The sequence below is a fragment of the Ambystoma mexicanum genome, chromosome 2p (assembly GCF_040938575.1).
Source record: "Ambystoma mexicanum isolate Mex_15411 chromosome 2p, UKY_AmexF1_1, whole genome shotgun sequence".
Classification (NCBI taxonomy): Eukaryota; Metazoa; Chordata; class Amphibia; order Caudata; family Ambystomatidae; genus Ambystoma; species Ambystoma mexicanum.
This window is the reverse complement of record NC_090923.1, coordinates 61,363,927-61,384,514: the sequence shown is the minus strand read 5'-3', so window position 1 is coordinate 61,384,514 and position 20,588 is coordinate 61,363,927. Positions and strand designations below refer to the sequence as shown.

Sequence of the window (20,588 nt, the reverse complement as noted above, 5' to 3'; positions counted from 1 at the left end):
AATACAAATGTGTTTTCAGAACAATGACTTGGAGCTTTCGTACATTCCGACATTGCCCACTCCGCTCTGGAGATTTCTAGACCTGGATTTCTCCATGTTAGGATGAAAGACTAACAGTGCATGCACAGACAGGTTTGCTATCTCCCCTCATGTTGTACCTACACCCGCATCACCCCTCTAACCCCCTTGCCAACCAAAAGTTTATAGCACATCTAGGGACTCAATTGGGAAACGTCCCTGGGCTGGGTACCATTCGGGAGCGCGCGCTGGAAATCCGTAGGTTCCTATGCCACGGTTCCCTAAAGGTACCCTGCTTCTCCTCATCGGCCACCCTGCTGGAATATTTGTATGCCTTACTGACTAGAAGGCTACACACTCTTTCAGTCATTGTGTGATCAGGGTTAAAAGTCTTGTTCACTACAAGGAACCATTAAACCGACTCCTTGGGTTTAGGAGGACAGTGACACTCCACAACAAGGATGTTTACACCTGGCAAATGTTGGGATGCACGTACAGTGTCCCAGCCAGGCAAGAAGCTCCAGGTTAAGAAAAAACAACTAGCACAAAATATGTGGTAATAGACCGGGGTTTGCTCAGCTGAAGGCACCTGTGATGATACTAGTTAGGTTTCACATATATTAGATGCTCACATATAGCAACACAGAAAGAGCAACACATGTACTACTGTTGCGGTTATAGATAGATAAGTAGTATAGGCCCTGTGGATAGTTAAGTGTATTCACAGTTCTGGTCCAAAGGGAGGTGTGCGGGAAGAGTTGAAATAAGTGGAAGATGGAGTCAGATGGTACTGTGGTAGAAGCGAGGACAGTGTGTTAACATGGCAGAGGTATCGCCATATCGGAAGTTAAGGCCTTGTATAAGCTGCACAGCCTGAATGAAGTGGGAACGGAACGCAAGCTGTGGGGAGAGATGGTAGAGAAGCGCCCTTTGATGGACAAATTCATGAGAGCAGGGCATATGGTTTTGGGATGCTAATAAGCAAGGCAATAATTTAGAGCAATACTGCCCTCCCCAATCAGCGGTCATCCCATATGAACTACAAGTAGAGACACAACCAAAAGCAAATAAATCCCTTAAATTGAGACTCGGGAGTGGTGCCCAGTCATGTCATAAATGAGCACATGTGGTTTGAAATAGATGAGGGAGAGCAGTATGTGTAATGTTCCGTGATTTGGCATAGTAGGAGCAGAGGTGATGCCAATAAATGAAGTACACTGTCAGGGAGGCAATGTGTGTGCACCGCAGCGTCTGGTATATAGATAAGGCTTATTGTCTATTAATAGTGACAATGTAGTAAACCATGTGTATAGGGGAATGGGCTTAGATAAGATGTGGCCAATCGGTCCAGGGACTATTGAGGGATATTAGCATGTCATATTGGTGGCAGCCAATGAGGGTGGAGGAATTATATTGCAACTCATTATTATATTAGTATTGTTGGTAATGGGTCATCAGCCTATAACAGATATAAACGTTTGAAAAATCAGAGCGATCTGTGTCAGACCGTTTCTACTGGCACACAGAGACACTGCTGAACTGCTTTGTCCACTAAGGCTTCAATCGTGAGTACAAGAATAGCTGTCCAATCTGGGCATCATGTTCTCCTTTATTAGGTCCAGTTAGGTCACCCAGGGTACTTTTGCCATGCTCCTTGGCGGGGGGCACCACATACACATGCTGCACCTTTACAGCTAAAAGGCAACACCAACAGATCCTTTCTAATCATTGGCAACCCTGTGCCAGAGGAAGCAACTGGTAGCAATCTAAGTGAAACCGTAACTGGCTGCCTAAACTTTGACAGCTCCATCACACAATAACCACAATCTTTCTTATTGGGTATATCCCATTAGGTAATATCGGGTTCCACTTCCATTCAGAAAACCATGAAAAACATTGCATTCAGAACCTTGGAAACATTTACTGAACATTAATGATTTCTACACAGGTCTCTTCGGTAAGAAACACCATCCTGAAACGCTACTCGACTTAACACACTGCTTTTCTTTTCTACTGAGCCCAGGGTATACGTTCAGACATAACGGTGTGGGCCTTCCCTTATTCTTTGCTAATGTTACCCTGTCCATGTTAAGTGTATTTGCGTACTTTTCTCCACCCTGCTCCCTTTTTGAGAGCAGACTGCTCCATCCAAACCTAATTTCCCCCATTCTCCCCTTATCCAGCTCCCATCCTATCCCAACACTCATACTTGTAGTCCCGTGGCCTCTAATTGCAGTGCTCTGTTTCTTCCCACCTAGACATGCACTTCAAAAATACCATACCTACATGCACTTGCACCTTCTGAATACTCACAAGGCATAGTAGATTTGGCCGTCCTTCCCCTGTATTTCTTGTATTTAATTTTACCACTATCCCATGTTCCCTCCCTGCTGCACTGTGGTGCTTTGAAACAGAATTTATTTCCTGTATATGTGCCTAACAAGCAATAAATAAATAAATAATTAGTACATCCTGGACTACTCTTCCATTTTTAGCCGTACACTCCCTGTAACCGAGGTGTGCCTTGATCTTGCTGGTCCCTAATCCCAGGGTCTAAGAACATTCCACCACCATACTATAAATCCAGGACTACAAATCCCAGAATTCAAAGACTAAATCCAGACTGAAGAAGCATCTCATGAATTATATGAGGTATATAGGCATTATGAGATTTAACAAAGTACTACAAATAACTACCAGGATTAATACATCACTGATACATTGAGGTATTCTGGCTGAGAAGAATACATGACAATGGGGCATCCTTACATTCTTGAGGAACTCCTCTGCAACGATTCGGGCCCTCGCGTTGACTGAAAGCTTCATTTCACTAATCTCCTTGTCGATTTCCTCCATGAAGTGGATAACAAAGTCTACCAGCTTGTGTTTGTACATCTGCTCAGTGTGAAAGTTCGTGATCAGAAAACTGATATCGTAACCCTGGTTGGTGGGAGAACAAACACCAATGATATTGAATGCACACGATGCAAGTAGGCTCAAATACAAGTAAAAGCAGAGAGCAGCATTCACATTTATTTTTCAGTACAGAACAAATATGCATCATTAATACAATGAATACATCAATACATCAACAGTAGCGATGTAATCACAAAGTTATGAAAAGTGATTGGATGTATTCACTGCCTGGTTACTATGTTCAGGCATGTGTCCAGCATCACTTGCATTAACAAGAGCATAATCTGCCAAGCTCTTTAACTGCCACACCCAGGCACCGGAGTGCATTCTCTCGTCTGGGCGAGATTTACATAATTCACTAACTCATTAGAAGTCATGTCTTCATCTTGAATATTTGGCAGAAACCAACACTTGCCCACTTGGACTAATGTCTTCTTTATGGTGACTGCACTAGAGATGCATGTTCCTCAAATCATCAAAATAGATACGAAGTGATCCCCCAACCCTTTCAACCTTTCAAATTCGAATTACACTATTTTGAGGGTTACGTCCCATTTTACTGGGAAAACAAAACTAGTACAAAGATGGTTACTGCATTAGCTGTCAAGAACAGTTCCTTCTTCCGATGTCTGCCAACGTACTGCAGAATAAACTAAAATGCATCACAGCCAATAACACACACTTCAAAGACTAGAATGGTGAAAAGGTGCTGTCAAAAACATTCATAACGAGGCAAACACCCCTGTGATTGCTGGTTCACAGCTAGAACTAGATCACATGAGCCCTCTTCAAAGTATTTTCATTATTCTGAACAGCGCATGTTTGCTGTATTAGTATAACATTCATGAACATTCAACACTCTGTGTCTGAATTCACAGCAGGAAACGTGCACAAGCTTATTTGCCCTGGAGCGGGCTCGTGGTTGATCATTACTGCTAGGGAAGTGAATGGAATCAGAAACAGTGCACTTCTACAGAAATTGAAGCCTGTAAGAGATTTGAAAAGAAGGACTTCGAGCACATTAAGTTTGCCCACTTTACACTGAATTCTTTGTTTAAAAGAGTTGTATATATTTCTGCTTAATAGCAATATCTTTAAGCAATAGCATTTGAGTGCACCTCCCCTTTAACAGGAGATGCCCAGAGTCCTTACTTTTCCTCTTCTTACTCTTTCATAAGATGCAGACACAGAGGTGAATTGTTTAGGGATCCTAACAGGGATCCCTCTTTATTTATAAAAAAAAGGCTACTCACCTTTCTTATTAAGCATTACTATCCTGTGAACCACAAATTCCCCGGCACCCTTGTTTCCGGACTACTACGTGTCTGCCTGTCATGGCTGCTGTGCCTGACAGGTCTGAACCTACCGAGCGCAGCAGCCACGCAAGGCAGACTGGTCATGGAAGCACCGGCACCATCTACAACTGTGTCAGCGCTTCCGATATCCCCACTCGCATAGAGTCCTATGGTACTCTATGGGAATGGGCACTTACATTTTACCGTCGTCTGACTTCACAGGCTGCTGGACTTGTAATCTCCCGGTGGCACCGGCAGGGTTACCGCCGGACTCGTTATGAGGCCCTATGTCTCTCTCTAGAAATGCCTTGTATTGTTACAATTAAAGTGAAGTGTGGTCAGGATACTTTGTATCCTTTTATCTTTTTCGGTAATGGCTTTTTGGTTACATTTACAATGTGCCTAGGATGAGCTGGTGGCAGCGGATATTTTTCTACCGTGTTAGACTAATTGCAGAAATGGCTACTAAAGATGGCTAGCACCCTCCGAAGGGCGTACCATGAGGTTTTCACTTGTCCTTTGGCCTTTTTCTGACTTCTCAGGTCAGGAAATACATATATGGAATACCCTTTCCAGGGGAAAGCTGCTGATTTCGAGGTCAAAGGGGGCGGTTGTGTGTGGGCCCGGATGTGGGGGCTGGGACTGTCTGGTCCGAGCATACATTCGGGCTCCTGAATGTCTGTTGCTAGGCAGATGTTGTGGCCAGTGACTATCCACGATTGGAGAGCCACTGCCTGTGTGAACGGTGGAGATCATTACCATTGGTGGGATTTGGCATGCTTCCATCCCAAATCTTGGATAAAAGGAGTGCTCCTACAGCCAAATCGACAGATCACCACTGGAGCCAAGACCTCTCTGAAGGACTACCCATGCAGTTGACTGCAGCGAAGTCTCGGTGAGGCCACGCCCCTTTGTCTTATTAATACAAATATTACGTGCTTAATGCAGGACACCATTCTCTAAGCGCGGGGCCAGGTTTTGAACCTGCGTTGCCCTGCATTGTCCTCCCCCCTCAAGGGCTGATTTTGGAAATTCATCTAAACAGGCAGAATCAGCGAGAATGCCACTTCACTCACCTACCTCACGCCAGGGTACAAACAATGACTATATTTTTCCTAGCCTCTCCCCCTTCCTATGCCCAACATTATGCATCTTCTCCTAGTTAACCCCCTATATCACTAACAACATGCGTGATAAGTAAATAACTATCAACACCTATACTTCAAATCATACACATGCACACATACATTACTCACCGTAATTGGATTTCTGATGCTTGTACCAGCTTAGATTCACATGATCTGCATAATCCGACATCTAGTGGTAGTTGTGGAGTATTACAAGAATTGTTTTCGAAACTCTAAACAGGGCGTGTTATTAATACTATCCCTAGTGTGTGTGACGTGTACTGTACCCATGGTCTTTCACGCGTCGAGGTCCCTTAGATTGATTGTTTCTGACATGAAGTTGCAAGAATTGTAACATCAATACAGATGTGATAAAGCAGAAACGGTGATAAACCAGAAAACGTTATGCGCCTTCGACTCCAGTAGGGGAGGAACAGTCGGCACATGTGAATCTAAGCAGATACAAGCATCGGAAATATGATTACGGAGAGTAATTTATTTCTTCCAAGGCTTGTGCCTCTGCTTTGATCACATGCTCTGCAGAGATTAGCAAGCAGTATCTGGAGAAGGAGGAGGGATGTGAGAAGGCACTGCGGCAAATGGATTTTTTAGAACGGCTTTTCCCACCTGGGAATCTGCTTTAGGGTGAGTGTCAATGCAATAATGTTGTGTGAAAGTATGAATGGAACTCCATGTAGCAGCTTTGCAAATGGCGTCTAGAGGGGCGTTTGCAAGGAAGGCTAAGGAAGCTCCGGTTAGAGTGGGCCCTGGGAGTGAAAGGTAAAACTTTTTTGGATAGGGAATAGCAGAGCTGTATGTACTTGACTATCCATTGGGAGATGGCGTTTTTTGATATGTGATCACTCTCTCTCCCAAGTGCTATGGAAACGAAGAGCTGGCCTGTTTTTTCTTAGGGGTTTAGTTTTGTTCACATAGTACAAGACCGCCCTCCGTACATCAAGTGAATGGAGGCTTCTCTCAGCTATGTTGGATGGATTTTGAAAGAATGAAGGAAGTTCTATGGATTGATTAACATTGAACTTTGAAATGAATGTGGGTGAAAACTTAGGATGTGTTCAGAGGACAACCTTGTCTTTGTGGATTATGAAGGAAAAGTCTTGTACGGACAAAGCTTGTAGCTCACTGACTCGTCTAATAGAGGTGATGGCGCGGAGTGTGGAGGTAGAGTGTGGAGTCTGCTGGAGTCAAGTCTGTTTTCCATGTCTATTGCTGGAGGAGGCAACAGAGAACTGTATAAGTACCACTCCTGGCCGCAGAGCGGGCCACGGAGTGTGGAGGTAGAGTGTGGAGTCTGCTGAGTCCGCGGGATCAGCGGATCGGAGGACACGACCCACTCAGGTAAGATCAGCCCACTGCGCATATACAACTTGAAATATTTGGTGCGCACATAAACCCACGGGTTAAACGTGAAAATCAAACACTGATAAAAACTGTATTAGGTGAAACAATATACAATATAAATACAAGCTGAAATGAGAACACGTCCTTGTACTTTACACCAGCAAAAGTGTTAAAGAGTTCAGCAGACGTTACCAGACATTACCAGGGAAATTTAAGACCACAGAAGCCTGGTAAATCTGTGAAAAGCGCAGCGTGGGGGGACTGCGGGAACTGTCCTTTGACCCCCGCGCTGCAAAACTGAGGAAACCTCGAATACAACCCAGCCGAGAAAAGAGCACCATAGTGTTTCCTTCGCGCCTTGTTTTATTGTTTTTGAGACAAATTCGCTGTACAAAGCGAGTATTATAGATCTCGCACCCAAGATACGGTGCATAACAGAAGGAGAACTGTGTGGGGGGACTGCGGGAGTAAGTCCTTTGACCCCCACACGTAGAGAGAAACTACAATCATTCCCCGCCCCCGACGTCGACCTACCTAGTACTGAAGCTGCCGAGACCATTCACGGCGCGGACGCGCCTGCGGGGAGAGCGAGCTCAGTACCGAAGGAGAGGCGGGGAACGTAAGCGGCGACCGCGGCGCGCTGATAGTGTGTGCTGAACGCGGAGTGGCAGCAGCCAGAGGGAGAACGGAAAGTGAGAACGGCGAGAAATGGAGCATGTAAAATCTGCTCCAAGGAAAAACAAAGTGAATCACAGAAAAATGACGACCGTATCAGAAGAAACCAAAGCAACATTAACCCACCAATTGTCACGGAGAAATACGAGACAAAAAACTAAATTGATTTCAGAAAATTTGATGAAACAAGATGACAGCAATAGCAGCGTCATGGAAGAGGGGCACAACCTGAGCCAGTTGGAACTACCAGACAGCACACCACCTAAAGAGAAAAGAACCGCAAAGGGAGGAAAAAACAACAAACAGGAAAAACCATGATCTATTGCTACCCTTAAAAGACAAACCAGGTGATATGCAGGAAGGAGAAATCATTCAACAAAATTGCGACCAACAGTGCAATAAATGGACAAACCTTAAAGCTACAAATGCAGAAGAAAAAATTAACCCTCAGAGGAAAGGGGAAAAGGATCAAGAGACAAAAACAGACAATAGACAAATCAAAGAATTGGAAACAGCTATTGTACAAAAGCTCTGTTCCAAAACTATAACACAGGAAATCGATACCAGTAAATATGATCACCCATTACTATCGCAGAAAGAAAATGCCATAAAGGCAAAAGAACAATGGAAATTGTACCATCAAAGAGCGACCAAATCAGAAGGATTCATAAAAGAAACTGCTCCAATCAGTCAATGTCGAATGGTATGCCTATCGATGGATTTAACAGAAATTGAAACACTGATGGAATTACAACAAATAAATTGGAAAAACAAAAAACTAGCTAATTTAGCTGAAAGATCATTAGAAACAAGCAATGAAACTAATAACTGGCAAAACTATGCTGAAACAACGAAAGAACATACAATACTTAATTCCATATTCACCAAACAAAATAATCTAGAACAACTGCTACATAAAATACAAGAACGGCTCAGCATAGAAGCAGAAAACAGTTATATATGGCAACAACGTCTTGCAGAGATAGCAAGACAGGACAGAATGGATAAAGCAACACTCATGGAAGCCTTAATCTCGTTTACAAAGACATCTTTAACGAGGAATAACAGCGAAGGAAAAAGCCAAAAGGAGAAAGAACAAATGTCTGGAGCATCAAAGGCAGGTCCCGCTAAGACAAGAGGGGACAGCGCACAGTCTAGGAGGGAGAACCATCATGATGACGAAGCAGAGAGTCATAATGACATTCTCCTAATAGACCTAAGGAATAAAATAAGTAAAAAGCCTACAAACCGGATTGAATTAACCACACATACTATAGAACCTCAGACTGAGAAAACACAAGGGAATGTAAATTATAGCATATTCGAACAACAGACATAGAATAATTCAAATAAAACAAAAACGCTAGCGGCAAAAAAGCAGACCAAAAAACAACAAAGGGGTCTAGAGCATTTCTTAGGAATCTAGCTCAAAGCGCTAAAGATAACATCAAAAAATCACAGCCCCAAAAACACAAAGAAATGAGCACAGTAGACCCAGTAATAAAAGAAAGTGACACTGGAATTAGAGGAATAGAAGAATCCAACCAAACCCAAGATATAATAAGAGATGGCGATAACATCCAGTCCGTTAGTGCTTTAACAAGTGAAGAAGGAAACATTGAATCCTTGTTGAACCTTTCCACATATTCAATACACGAATCAGAGAATGCTCAAAACGAAGACAAAATAGGAAACGAGCAACAGGAACCACAACCAAATCCCGCATCTATGCTTGTGATCGACTGCTATGAGGAAACCATCACAGGATCATATATATCAATTGAACTATCGTGTGAAGAAATTTCTGATAGAGATCTGTATACAGGAAATAGCACCCTGAACACAACAAGACTAGAGAGATCAGAACAGGAACAATAGCCTGAAGTAACAAACAAAGATAGTTATGAACGATCTGAACGAAGAAAGAAACAAGTCAGGAATGAAGAAAGATCGCAGCTTGAACAACCACAATTTGTAGACCCTTACTACAAAGAAAGTGTAATCAGACTAAAGCTGGAAGGAAGATCGGAAAAAGAGGCTAACATTGTGATGAATGGAACCAATCTATTACGAACTGGAAAGGTTCAAATCAAAAGATCTGAAATTAATTGAATTTAGAGATGAACAAAGATTGGATTAAATCTAGATATACTGTTACTCAAGGGAATTGCAGAGTTTAATATCATCATGTACTGAAGAACTGGAAGTAAGAGGATTCAGAGTGTCAAAAGACGACAAATTGGCCAATGAAACGAAAGAAATATCCATCATGACTCAGCAAGAGAGTAACAGAACATACTCTGACATCAGTAGTGTTGTAAGCAATTCATACAATGAAAATAAAGGATGGAATGAAAAAGAGAAAGAAAGATGGTACAAGGATGAGCAAAAAAGAACAAATCCAAGACAATACAACGACAAAACACCTAACAGATGGAATTTTGAAAAATCACCCTTCTGGCGGGAAATTAGTATGGAAAAGAGTAGACACGAGGAAACAAAAAAACCGAGACAATAACAACAAACAGGAAACAACAAACAAACAGTAACACTATGTTCATGGAATACTAGGGGACATTTGCATCTTTTCCAAATCGATCAACCTGAGCTGAACTCAGTAGAAGTGATATGCTTACAGGAGACATGGCTAACAGCGCCCCCAGTATGCAAAGGATTTCTTATATACATGAACCTTGCAATGAACAACAATGGAGGCAGACCATCGGCAGGACTTATTACCTTAATCAGTCAAGACCTGGCAACAGAAATTATCGAATATCAGAACATAGGAAATTGAGCGCAGAACACCTTAGTCAAAATGCAAGCGATGACACAACCACAGAGTAATAAAGAGACTACAAGGACCCAGCACTTAAACATCACCAATGTATATTGGAATCCAAGGAAAGTGCCATAAGAAACGGTAATGGATACTATCTTTACTCAGATAGACAACATCGAACATGAGTATCAAGATGTCGAATTTATTATATGTGGAGATTTCAAGTTGCATCTATTTGACGATAAAGGAGAACCAATAGAAGACCAACTGCTGGAACATAGAGCACGAAGGTGGATAACAGAGACACGCAATAGAAACTTGGAAAGATGGGATGCCCTCAATGCAGCAACAAAACCGATACCAACATGGTCAAGAGGAAAAACCAAATCAATTATCGATTATATCTTTACTAGTAAGGGAATTACTCAAGCTAAAATCGAAGCCATAAATCTATTTAGCGAACATAGTGACCACTATATACTAAAGTGCTCATGGCAAATGAACAAAGGAGAACGACACAAAATAAATGTACCCAATCTGACGCTATCAAATAGAATGAATCGTTTGAGAATTCCACATAACAGATTAAATGAAATCACAGAAACATTAACAAATTCAAAGAAAGAAGATTCCAATAAAATTATGGATGGTTAACCAACCAATTCCAAATGAAGCAGCGATTGAATCATCACTCAAAGCCAGAACGAAAATATATTTATAACAAAGTTATCGCAGAAAAGAAAAAGGAAAAAAAAAGCGATCATTAAAGAGCACAAAAGGAATCTCCACAAACCAAAAAAAGAATAATTGGCCAAGCAGAACAAAAATTCAAAAACTGGCATAAAAATGTTAAAATGATGCAAGATCAAGAAAATGCTGAATCTATGATGGCTTCCCTTAAAAATTGTAACACCAGACGTTTATGGGAACTCTTGAAATCGAATAAAAACTCAGAGGATGCAATGATAATGGATGTCCCAGAAGCCGCGTGGTAGTACTCTACGAAGAAAGACCAACAGTAACGAATAAAATTCAGCAACACACGCAAAAGCCATGGAACATAAGATACGATATTGATGAAATTACCAACAGAATAAAAAAACTAAATACATCAAGGGCCCCAGGGCCGGACGGCATGTCAAATGCCACATTAAAACAAAACCCTGAAGTTTGGGCACAATTCTGTGGTAAAATTATAGACCTGATTAACCGTATGAAAAATGTCCGTGATTCCTGGAAAATGGCAACACTAATCCTAATATATAAACAAGGATCATCTAAGGAGCCAAAGAACTACCGACCGTTGGCGCTCCTGGACCCGTTAGGGAAAATATTTGCCAACCTTATACTGACAAGATTAAACATTTGGGCTAAACAAACAAAACATCAAGCAGTGCGACAAACAGGATTTGTGCGTAATGTCGGTACAAATATAAACCTTATGATCTTAAATCTGATGGAAGAGGAAAGAACAAAAACGAATACAATAGCAGCGTATGTCGACCTGAGCCTAGCCTATGATAAAATCAATAGAGACTTGCTTTGGAACAAACTTGAACAATGGAGATGTCCTAGCGACATCCTAGAACCAATAAAACTCTTGTACACTAACACAAAAATACAAGTGAGAATGACATCGGACGGAATAATAACAAAGCAAATTAACACCTGGCATGGCTTAAAGCAAGGGTGTCCGCTAGCAGCTGCACTGTTCAGTCTTTTCACGTCGGATTTTGAAGAGTCTATATGTACACCGAGCATTAATCCGCCGAAATTAAATGCGACTGCAGTACCTTGTTTGATATATGCAGATGATATTATTCTATTAGCAAAAACACGTGCGGATTATAAAAAGCCCTAAACAAAACTCCTGAATACATGGAAAAAAATGAACTAACAATAAACATCAAGAAAACAAGAATTATGTATCTGACAAAGAAGAAATCAAAAGGGAATAACACCTTTAATTATTACCTCCAGGAAGAAAAATTGATCCAGGTCACAACTTATAAATATCTAGGGATATGGATCAATCAATCACTGACAGAAGCGCCATGGGCAGAACAGTTAAAAGCTAAAACCAGAATGCTGGCCAGACAAGGTCTGTCAATACATAAGAAATTCAGGAAATGTTCTCTCATACCAGTTGTAACATTTTACAAGCAAAAGGTGACAGTGATCCTTGCATATGGTGCTGAAACTATGATCAACCATGACAGAAACATATGGATGAAACTGGAGGCGATTTATTGGCGGAAAGTACTAAGTCTACCCCAGAACATGCCAATGACACGTATTTGTTATGAACTGTTCCTCCAATCACTAGAATCAATAATAGAATGGAAAATATTAGATCTATTCAGGAAAATGAACAGCGAAGAAAAGATACCGGCATTGGAAATACTAAGAACTTCACAAGAACACGTTAATGATGCTACACTAAACAAATGGAAAAAAGCATCTATGAGTATATGTAACAAAAAAGGAATTACATTGGAGACGTTGACGAAAATGCCTCAAATCGCAAAAAAGAAGCTGAGCCGAACTGATTGGATCGAAACTCAAGAGCAGAAAGACCAATGTAAAATGACACTGAAATGCGAGGGAAAGGCAAGATCACTCAACCAACTTCCATACTACCTACAATTATACCCGGATCAAAGAATTAGAGACATGTTTATAAGATTCAGACTGAACCTACTTCCAACAAGAGAAGTTCAGGGGAAATGGAGCCAAAATAAAAGTGCAAATAGCGACTGCAGATTCTGTCAAACAATAGGAAAAACAGAAACTCTCTATCATGTGATTATGGAATGCGAGGCACTAAATCAAAAAAGACTGCTCTTCAGCGACAAATATCTTAGTGCCACAGTAGAAATGGAAAAAGAAGAAAGATGGAGTCAAGTCTTGATGGGAAATAATAGAAAAATGGTTGCAACCATAGTTCACTTCTGGGAAACTATTATGCTGGAAAACAGTAACAGTAATGAAGAAGTATAAAAGACAAAGATGTTGCCGTTTTTTATAAGGAAAACATTGTAGATTGAATGTGAATGATAAATGTAAGGTTTAAGATGTAAACCAAATGCATTTTAATAAAATTAAAAACATTTTAAAAAATAAAAAACAGAGGTGATGGCTACTAGGAATGCAGTTTTGAAAGTCAAATGTTTCAGGCTGGCTTTATGCATGGGCTCGAAGGGTGGACTCATAAGTTTGGAGAGCACAACATTAAGATCCCAACTCGGTGGAGAGTTAGAGATGGGAAGGTATAGCCTCTTTACCCCTTTCATGAATGCTTTAATGACAGAAACCTTCCACCAGGACACTTTGTTTTGCAAAGTGGTGTAAGCTGACAGAGCCGCTAGGTGTACTTTGAAGGAGATGAATACTAGGCCGGAGTCTAGTAGGTAAAGCATGTAATGTAGAATGTTACCTGGAGAACATTCGATTGGGTTTAAAGTTTGTGACCTGCACCATAACACAAATCTCTTGCACTTATTAAGCAGTGTCTGGTGTTGGGTTCTCGTGCCTCCTTTAGGATATCCATACACCTTTGTGGAAGATTTAAGTGGCCGAATTGCATGACTCCAAAAGCCAGGCTGACAAGTTCATAGACTGTGAACGAGGGTGGAGGGAGGCTCCCTTGTGATGTGTTAGCATGTTGTATGGGCACAGGAGCTTTATTGGGTCGCAAATCGCTAGTTTGCGCAGAAGTAGAAACCAAGGTTGTCTCGCCCACATAGGAGCGACCAGGATTAGAGTCACTTGTTCCTAGTGCATCTTGTGCACTATCCCACTCAGCCGTGATCTTGGGGGAAAAATGTAAGCATATTTCCCTAACCAGTTCATCCACAGGGCATTCCCCTTGGATCCTGGTTGCGGAAATCTGGTTGCGAAGTCTGGACATTCCGCGTTTAGGCTTGTGGTGAATAAGTCTAATGGAGGATGACCCCATTGGGAGAATTTTCCGTATAGGATATCTTTGTTGACTTGCCACTCGTGTTCTTCCGGTAGAGACTATCTGCTTAGAGTGTCTGCCAGCAAATTGAGTTCCTCTGGAACATGTTGAGAGGTTAGGAACATGTTCCGTTTGAGTGCTCACTTGACTATTTTCTGGGATAGCTTGGACAGACTTTGAGAGTGTGTGCCTCCCTGCTTGTTTATGTAGAACATGGCAGTGGTGCTGTCTGTAAGAACATGCACTGTTTGACCTGTAAGATGTTGCTTAAAGCTTGACGAGCCGTGAAAACTGCCAAAGGTTACAGGAAGTGTATGTGTTTTTCGGCTGTAGCACATGTCCACTGGCCATGGGCTGTGTGGTGGAGGAAGTGAGCCTCCTCCCCCCCATCCGGCGAGTGAGGCGTCTGTAGTTAGGATCGCTTGTGCTGGTGGAACGCAGAAGGATTTGACCTCTTAGCAGGATGTCCCTGGACTACCAGCGAAGAGCCTGTAACTGGGTTAGCGAAACAACCACTAGATCATCCCACTGACTGCTAGTCTGAGAACACTGTTTCACTAACCATTATTAGATTGGGTGCTTGCGCAGGCACGAATGTGGAACCAAGTGAATGCATGAGACCATCATCCCGAGCAAACGCATTGCTTTGCATACAGTTATCCTGCAATCAGCCTTGTAGTGAGGTACTTGTAACAGCATGTCTTGTACTCTCTCGTTTAACAGGGAAGCCAGCTCCTCCTTTGAATTGCTCCCAGAAATTATTTTATTTGGCTGGGGACTAGACTTGATTTCTTTTCGTTGATGGAGAAGCCCATATTGAAAAGAAGGTCTATTGCCTTTTGTGTAGTTTGTTTGCAAATTTGAGGAGAATCCCCAGTGATTAGTCAGTCGTCCAGATAAGGATATATGGGGATTGACTCTCTGGCGCAGGTGTGCTGCCACTACTGCAAGCACCTTTATGAATACTCTTGGCGCTGAGGCGATGCCAAAGAGGTGTACCTTGTACTGGTAGTGAACTCCTGCTATCTTGAACTGCAGATATTTCCTGTGCGAAGGGAGCATTGAAATTTCAAACTATGCATCTTTCATATCCAATGTTGCCATGTAGTCCCCCATTTTAAGACCGGGATTAACCCTTGAAGCGTGGTCATGAGAAACCTTTGGGGCTTGACATACTTGTTTGCAGGGTGCAGATCTAGTAATGGGCACATGGAAAGGTCTTTCTTTGGCACAAGGAAGTACGTTGAATAAATATCCTTTTTTACCTGATTTGCGGGGACGATCTCTATGGCGTCCTTTTCCAGCAGTCTCTTTACTTATTCTAACAGTGTGTGTCGCTCTTCTAGCGTTATCTTTCTGTGTGATGGCAGGCGGTTGGGTGGCTTTTGTATCAGTTCGATGCAATAGCCGCTTGCCACGGTAGACAACACCCACTTGTGTGACGTTATTCCCTCCTATGCATAGCTAAAGTGTGAAATTCGACCTCCTACTAGAGTGGTATGGAATGGACCTGCAGCGGTGAGTCATTGATTGGGAGGGGTGGAGCCTCTCCTAGGTGAGGTTCTGCCTCTTCCTCTAGATCTTTTAGTTCCTCTTTGAAAGCCAGAAGAGGAAGATAGTCCTTGCGATAGGCCCCCAGTTGAAGAATGTCCGACCTGAGTGTATCCGGAAGAGCGTTGTGAACCCTGACCCTGAACCCTTATGGTGTTTGAGGAGCCCTGCTGTACGTAGGGCTCATTTGTTAACTGGCCAGGGGATTTAAGAGTGTCATACTCCTCCTTGGCGCTCTTGAGGGCATCTTCGACAGCTTTACCGAAAAGTACCTTAGGTTCCATCAGCATGTTAAGGAGGGTGGCCTCAGTCTTTAGATTGAAAACCAGACTCTGAGCCAGGCGTGGTGCTTGATGCGCATGAATTCTGCGATAAGGTGGCCAGCATTGTCTGCTGCATCGAGATTAGTTTTGAGGATGCAGTTGATACCTGCTTGCCCTATGTGATAGTGCTTAACAATTGCAATTTTAGGGGTTCTGGAACCGCTTCAACATGGTGTTCCAAGTCAACCCACTTCGAATGGATTGTGTCCTCCCATGTATTCCTCATCTTAGATAGTCTGCCAGTTTGCTGCTTCTTTCTTCAGAAAATGTCCACATTTCTTCGGAAAAACTCAAGCTGTGCTCGAGGCCGCGTAGTTTGTGTCCCTCGAGGGCCGCCATCGAGTGTCGATGTCATCTGTCGTATAAAGGGCTTGAGCTGCGCCCGTTGGTCTCAGTTCCATTTTTCCGAGCTTCTGCTTCGTGTTTCGAAACGGCACGTCAGTTCTTTGATTGAAAATGTCTTCATCTTCAACTCCTACCACACCCAAGACGGGTTTTAAAAAGTGTCTAAAGTGCAGAAGGAAGATGTCCATTACGGATCCTCACCGCAACGAGTGCTGTCCGTGTCAGGTGATGTCGAATAAGGCTCTTAAGGAACGTCAAGGTAAGCTAGTGGTGGGAGAGTCTTAAGTCTGCAAAAAGACAAAAAGACTCGGGAGAGTCGAGTAGAAAATCTTGTCACGAGTCGAGGTCGAAGAGTCGCTCGATGAAATCTTCCTCCTCTTCATCTAAAAAGAAATCGAAGAAGCAACGTCACAAATCCTCTTTCTCCTCGCCTGACAGAAGGTTCATTTCATGTCCTTCTAAGAATGATTTCATCAAAAAATGGGAGGCCTCTAGGGCTTCAATGCTAAAGATTTTTGAGAAGGCGGCCCGACCACCTCAAAAAAGTCACGTGAAGAGCATGCCCCTGTCCACTCCAAGAGTGACAGAGGGAAATCTAAAACTGTACACGCAAAATCTGACAAAAAGTCGAGGGCGTCCTCGAAGGATGATTCTCCAGCGCCTCATGAAACAAGAGAAAAACCTTTGGTGCACAAATCGAGGTTAACAGAGGACAAAATGACGTCCTCGTCGTCGAATGGCATTGACTCGGCACGTCCTTCGATGACTAAGTCGAAGCCAAAGATGGCGTTGATACCTTCGACTACAGTGTTGAAGCCTCTCTCGATGACATCGAAGCCTTCCTCAATGACATCGAGGATTCCTTCGAGCATATCGAAGCCAGCGTCTATTCCATCAACGCCTTCGACGCCTTTGCCAGGTAAAGCTTTAATACCAATACCCAAAACGACTTTCATGGCTAAACCTAGGTCAATACCGCCACCTTTACCAGAAGAAATCTTCCATCCTCAGCCCAGGCAAGAATTTTTTTAATCTATGTCTTCTATTTTTGAAGAACAATCCTCTGATGAAGAAATTCCATCAGCTGGTGTTAGATTTGGGACAAGAGAAGTTCCTGAAGAATTAATAGACCCAAGTACCAAAATGGCCGGCCTTTACGACTGCCTACAATCGGCCAGTGGCCTAGATACCTCACATGAGTTAGAATTTGAAAGACCAGACCCTACTGACCACGCAGAATCTGGATATAGGAACCTCATTGGAAGAGTCATCGACTTCATGGGGTGGAAGACAGTGTCTCCGAGTTATGACCAGGATGACATGACAGATATTATTGATGAAGGACCTCAGAAGGATCCGATCCTTCCTTTCTACAAAGCTCTACAAAAGAGTGTTATAGCAAATTGGGAAATCCCAGAATCTTTACCAGTTGTAAATAAAAAAATGTGAGGTAAAGTACAGACCTTCACCTTCAGATCCAGAGTATCTGTCTAAGCATCCCTCACCTGAGAGTTTGGGGATTCAAGCTGCGACTGCAAATAAGCAATCAGCTTATCCCTCCATGCCCCCTGACAGGGACGATAAAAAGATTGATGCTTGGGCATGGAAAGTGTTCACTTCGGGCAGCATGACCCTTAAATCTACTAATGTGACTTGTACATTAGCTAGATTTACTTACACCCTGTGGGACTGCTTGAATGCAGTGGCTGAACACATCCCGGAAGGTGAGGAACGGTATGGTTTCCTGGCGATAATAAGAGATGAAAAGGAGGCTTAAGAGGAGTGCCTCAAGTCAGGACTGGACACTGCTGATAGTGTGAGCAGGTCCATGGCGGCTAGCACAGTTTTACGCAGATTTGCTTGTCTGAGAAAATCTGGTTTTGCCTCTGATGTACAGTCCAGGTTACTCAATATGCCCTTTGACGGCTTGAGGCTGTTCGGCAGCAAGGCGGACGAAAGCTTGGAGAAACTGCAGACCTCAAAAGCGGCAGCAAAATCACTCAGCGCCGCTACAAAACCCCAGTGGGAGGCAGAATCACTTGGTATATGGACGAATGGCGGGGCATTACGTCAGATGCCTGGGCACTATAGATAGTGACCCATGGTTACTGCCTTCCTTTCCATCAAAGACCTCAAGATCATCCACCGGGCGCCAATTCTGTAAGAATTCCAGACCCCCTCCTTGTGCAGGAGATTTTAACTCTGCTAGAGAAAGGTGTAATAGTACATGCACCTGTAGCGGAGAGGAACAAGGGTTGGTACTCCCCTTATTTTCTCATCCCCAAAAAAGAGGCAGGGTTGAGACCCATCTGGGACTTAAGAAACTTGAACAAGTTCCTCAGGAAGGACAAGTTCAAGATGGTGACCCTTTCTCAAATCCTTCAGGCTCTTCAGCTTCAGGACTGGCTGGTTTCATTGGACCTTCAGGATGCTTACTTTCATGTGCCAATCCATTTCAAGCACAGAAAGTACCTGAGGTTTGCAATTGGCACATCTCACTATCAGTTTCGAGTTCTGCCATTTGGGCTGACCTCCGCCCCGAGGGTTTTCACCAAGCTGATGGCTGTAGTGGCAGCGAGTCTCAGGAGAGGAGGGATTCATGTCTACCATTACCTGGACGATTGGCTAATCAGGGCGAGTTCACCAGAACAAGTGCAGGAACACTTGACCATGACCTGCCATTTCTTACACAGACTGGGCTTCTCTCTCAATTACAAGAATGATTCCAAGCCAAAGACTCCAATTCATCGGAGCAGTCCTGGATACTAGCTCAGGGAAAGACTCACCTCCTGAGGAGAGAGCTCACCACACTCTGCAGATGGTAACGACGTTTCAAAAGGCCCAACATCTAGCGGCTTTCGACTTTCTAAGGTTGCTAGGCCTCATGACATCCTCCATTTTTCTGGTACCAGAGGCTCGACTGAGGATGAGATCCCTTCAATGGGCCCTCAGGACTCAATGGTCCGAGTTTTCGGGGGAAATGTCAGATCTTCTGCAAGTCTCGGTCAATGTAGCTCAATATCTTTTATGGTGGGCTTGCAAGGAAAATATCCCCAAGGGGGGAACAGTTTTGGCAACCATTGCCAGAGATAACGTTACTGACTGACACCTCGCTCATGGGGTGGGGAGCCCACACCAACGATCTGACAATCAGCGGTCGTTGGTCTCCATCAAAGTCCAAACTACACATCAACCTTTTGGAGCTGAGGGCAATCAGACTAGCGCTGAAGGCCTCCCTGCCCTCTGAACAGGGAAAGAATGTCCTGATAATGACGGACAACACAGTGGCCATGTATTACCTCAACAAAAGAGGAGGCGTAGGATCATTCCCACTGTGCAGAGAAGCAATGCAGCTCTGGTTCTGGGCAATGCAAGAAGGAATCTCTCTATCGGCAATTCATCTAGCCGGAGAGAAAAACACGGCGGCGGATGCTCTGAGCAGGCAGAGCACAGTCTCCCACGAATGGGAACTAGCTCAGGAAGTCCTTCAAGAGATCTTCGCCCTTTAGGGAACCCCTCAGATGGATCTGTTCGCGACCAGTACCAACCGAAAGTGCGTACTGTACTGCTCAAGGGAATTTCCGCCGAGAGGAGCTCTAGGGGACGCGTTCGTGGTGGACTTGGTATTTTCACTCCGATACGCGTTCCCTCCAGTCCCTGTGATTCCTCAAGTAATCAGGAGTAATTCTAATTGCCCTGGATTGGTCCAGGAGAACGTGGTACCCGGACCTTCTGGACATGTCCATGTACCCTCCAATACGTCTTCCACAAAGAGAGGATCTCCTCTTGCAAAGGGAAGGTCAAATTCAACATACAGAGGTCAAAGCCCAGCCTTCACGCATGGCTTCTGAAAGGCTGAGATATAAGGATTGGGACCTTCCGGACGACGTTATGGAAATTTTGCTTTTGGCTAGAAGGCAACCAACAAAAGCCTTGTACCGGTGTCGTTGGAAGAAATTCAGTAACTGGTGAAGGGATAAGAATGTGGATCCTTTTCAATTTAGCACTCCCATGGTGCTTTCCTTTCTTTTACATTTGGCCAACTCGGGGCTCCAAGTTGGTACTATTAAAGGATATTTAGCAGCACTATCTATCTTCAAGCGCTTCTCAGAAGAAGTTTCATGTTTTAAAATGCCTTTAGTTATCCAATTTCTTAAAGGGTTAACAAATGTTTTCTCTCCAACACCTTTTCAGGTTCCAATTTGGGACTTAAATTTAGTTTTAAAATGTCTT

At 43.3% G+C, this 20,588-nt stretch overlaps 1 protein-coding gene across 1 annotated transcript in view; it reads right to left on the bottom strand.

The window, feature by feature from the left end:
• Positions 1-20,588, bottom strand: part of LOC138567708 (tubulin tyrosine ligase 3-like) — a 673,617-nt gene that overhangs the window by 535,251 nt on the left and 117,778 nt on the right. Inside the window, exon 5 of the mRNA XM_069646178.1 lies at positions 2,788-2,958. Coding sequence (XP_069502279.1) covers positions 2,788-2,958 — 171 coding nt within the window. The remainder of the gene's footprint in view (positions 1-2,787; positions 2,959-20,588) is intronic.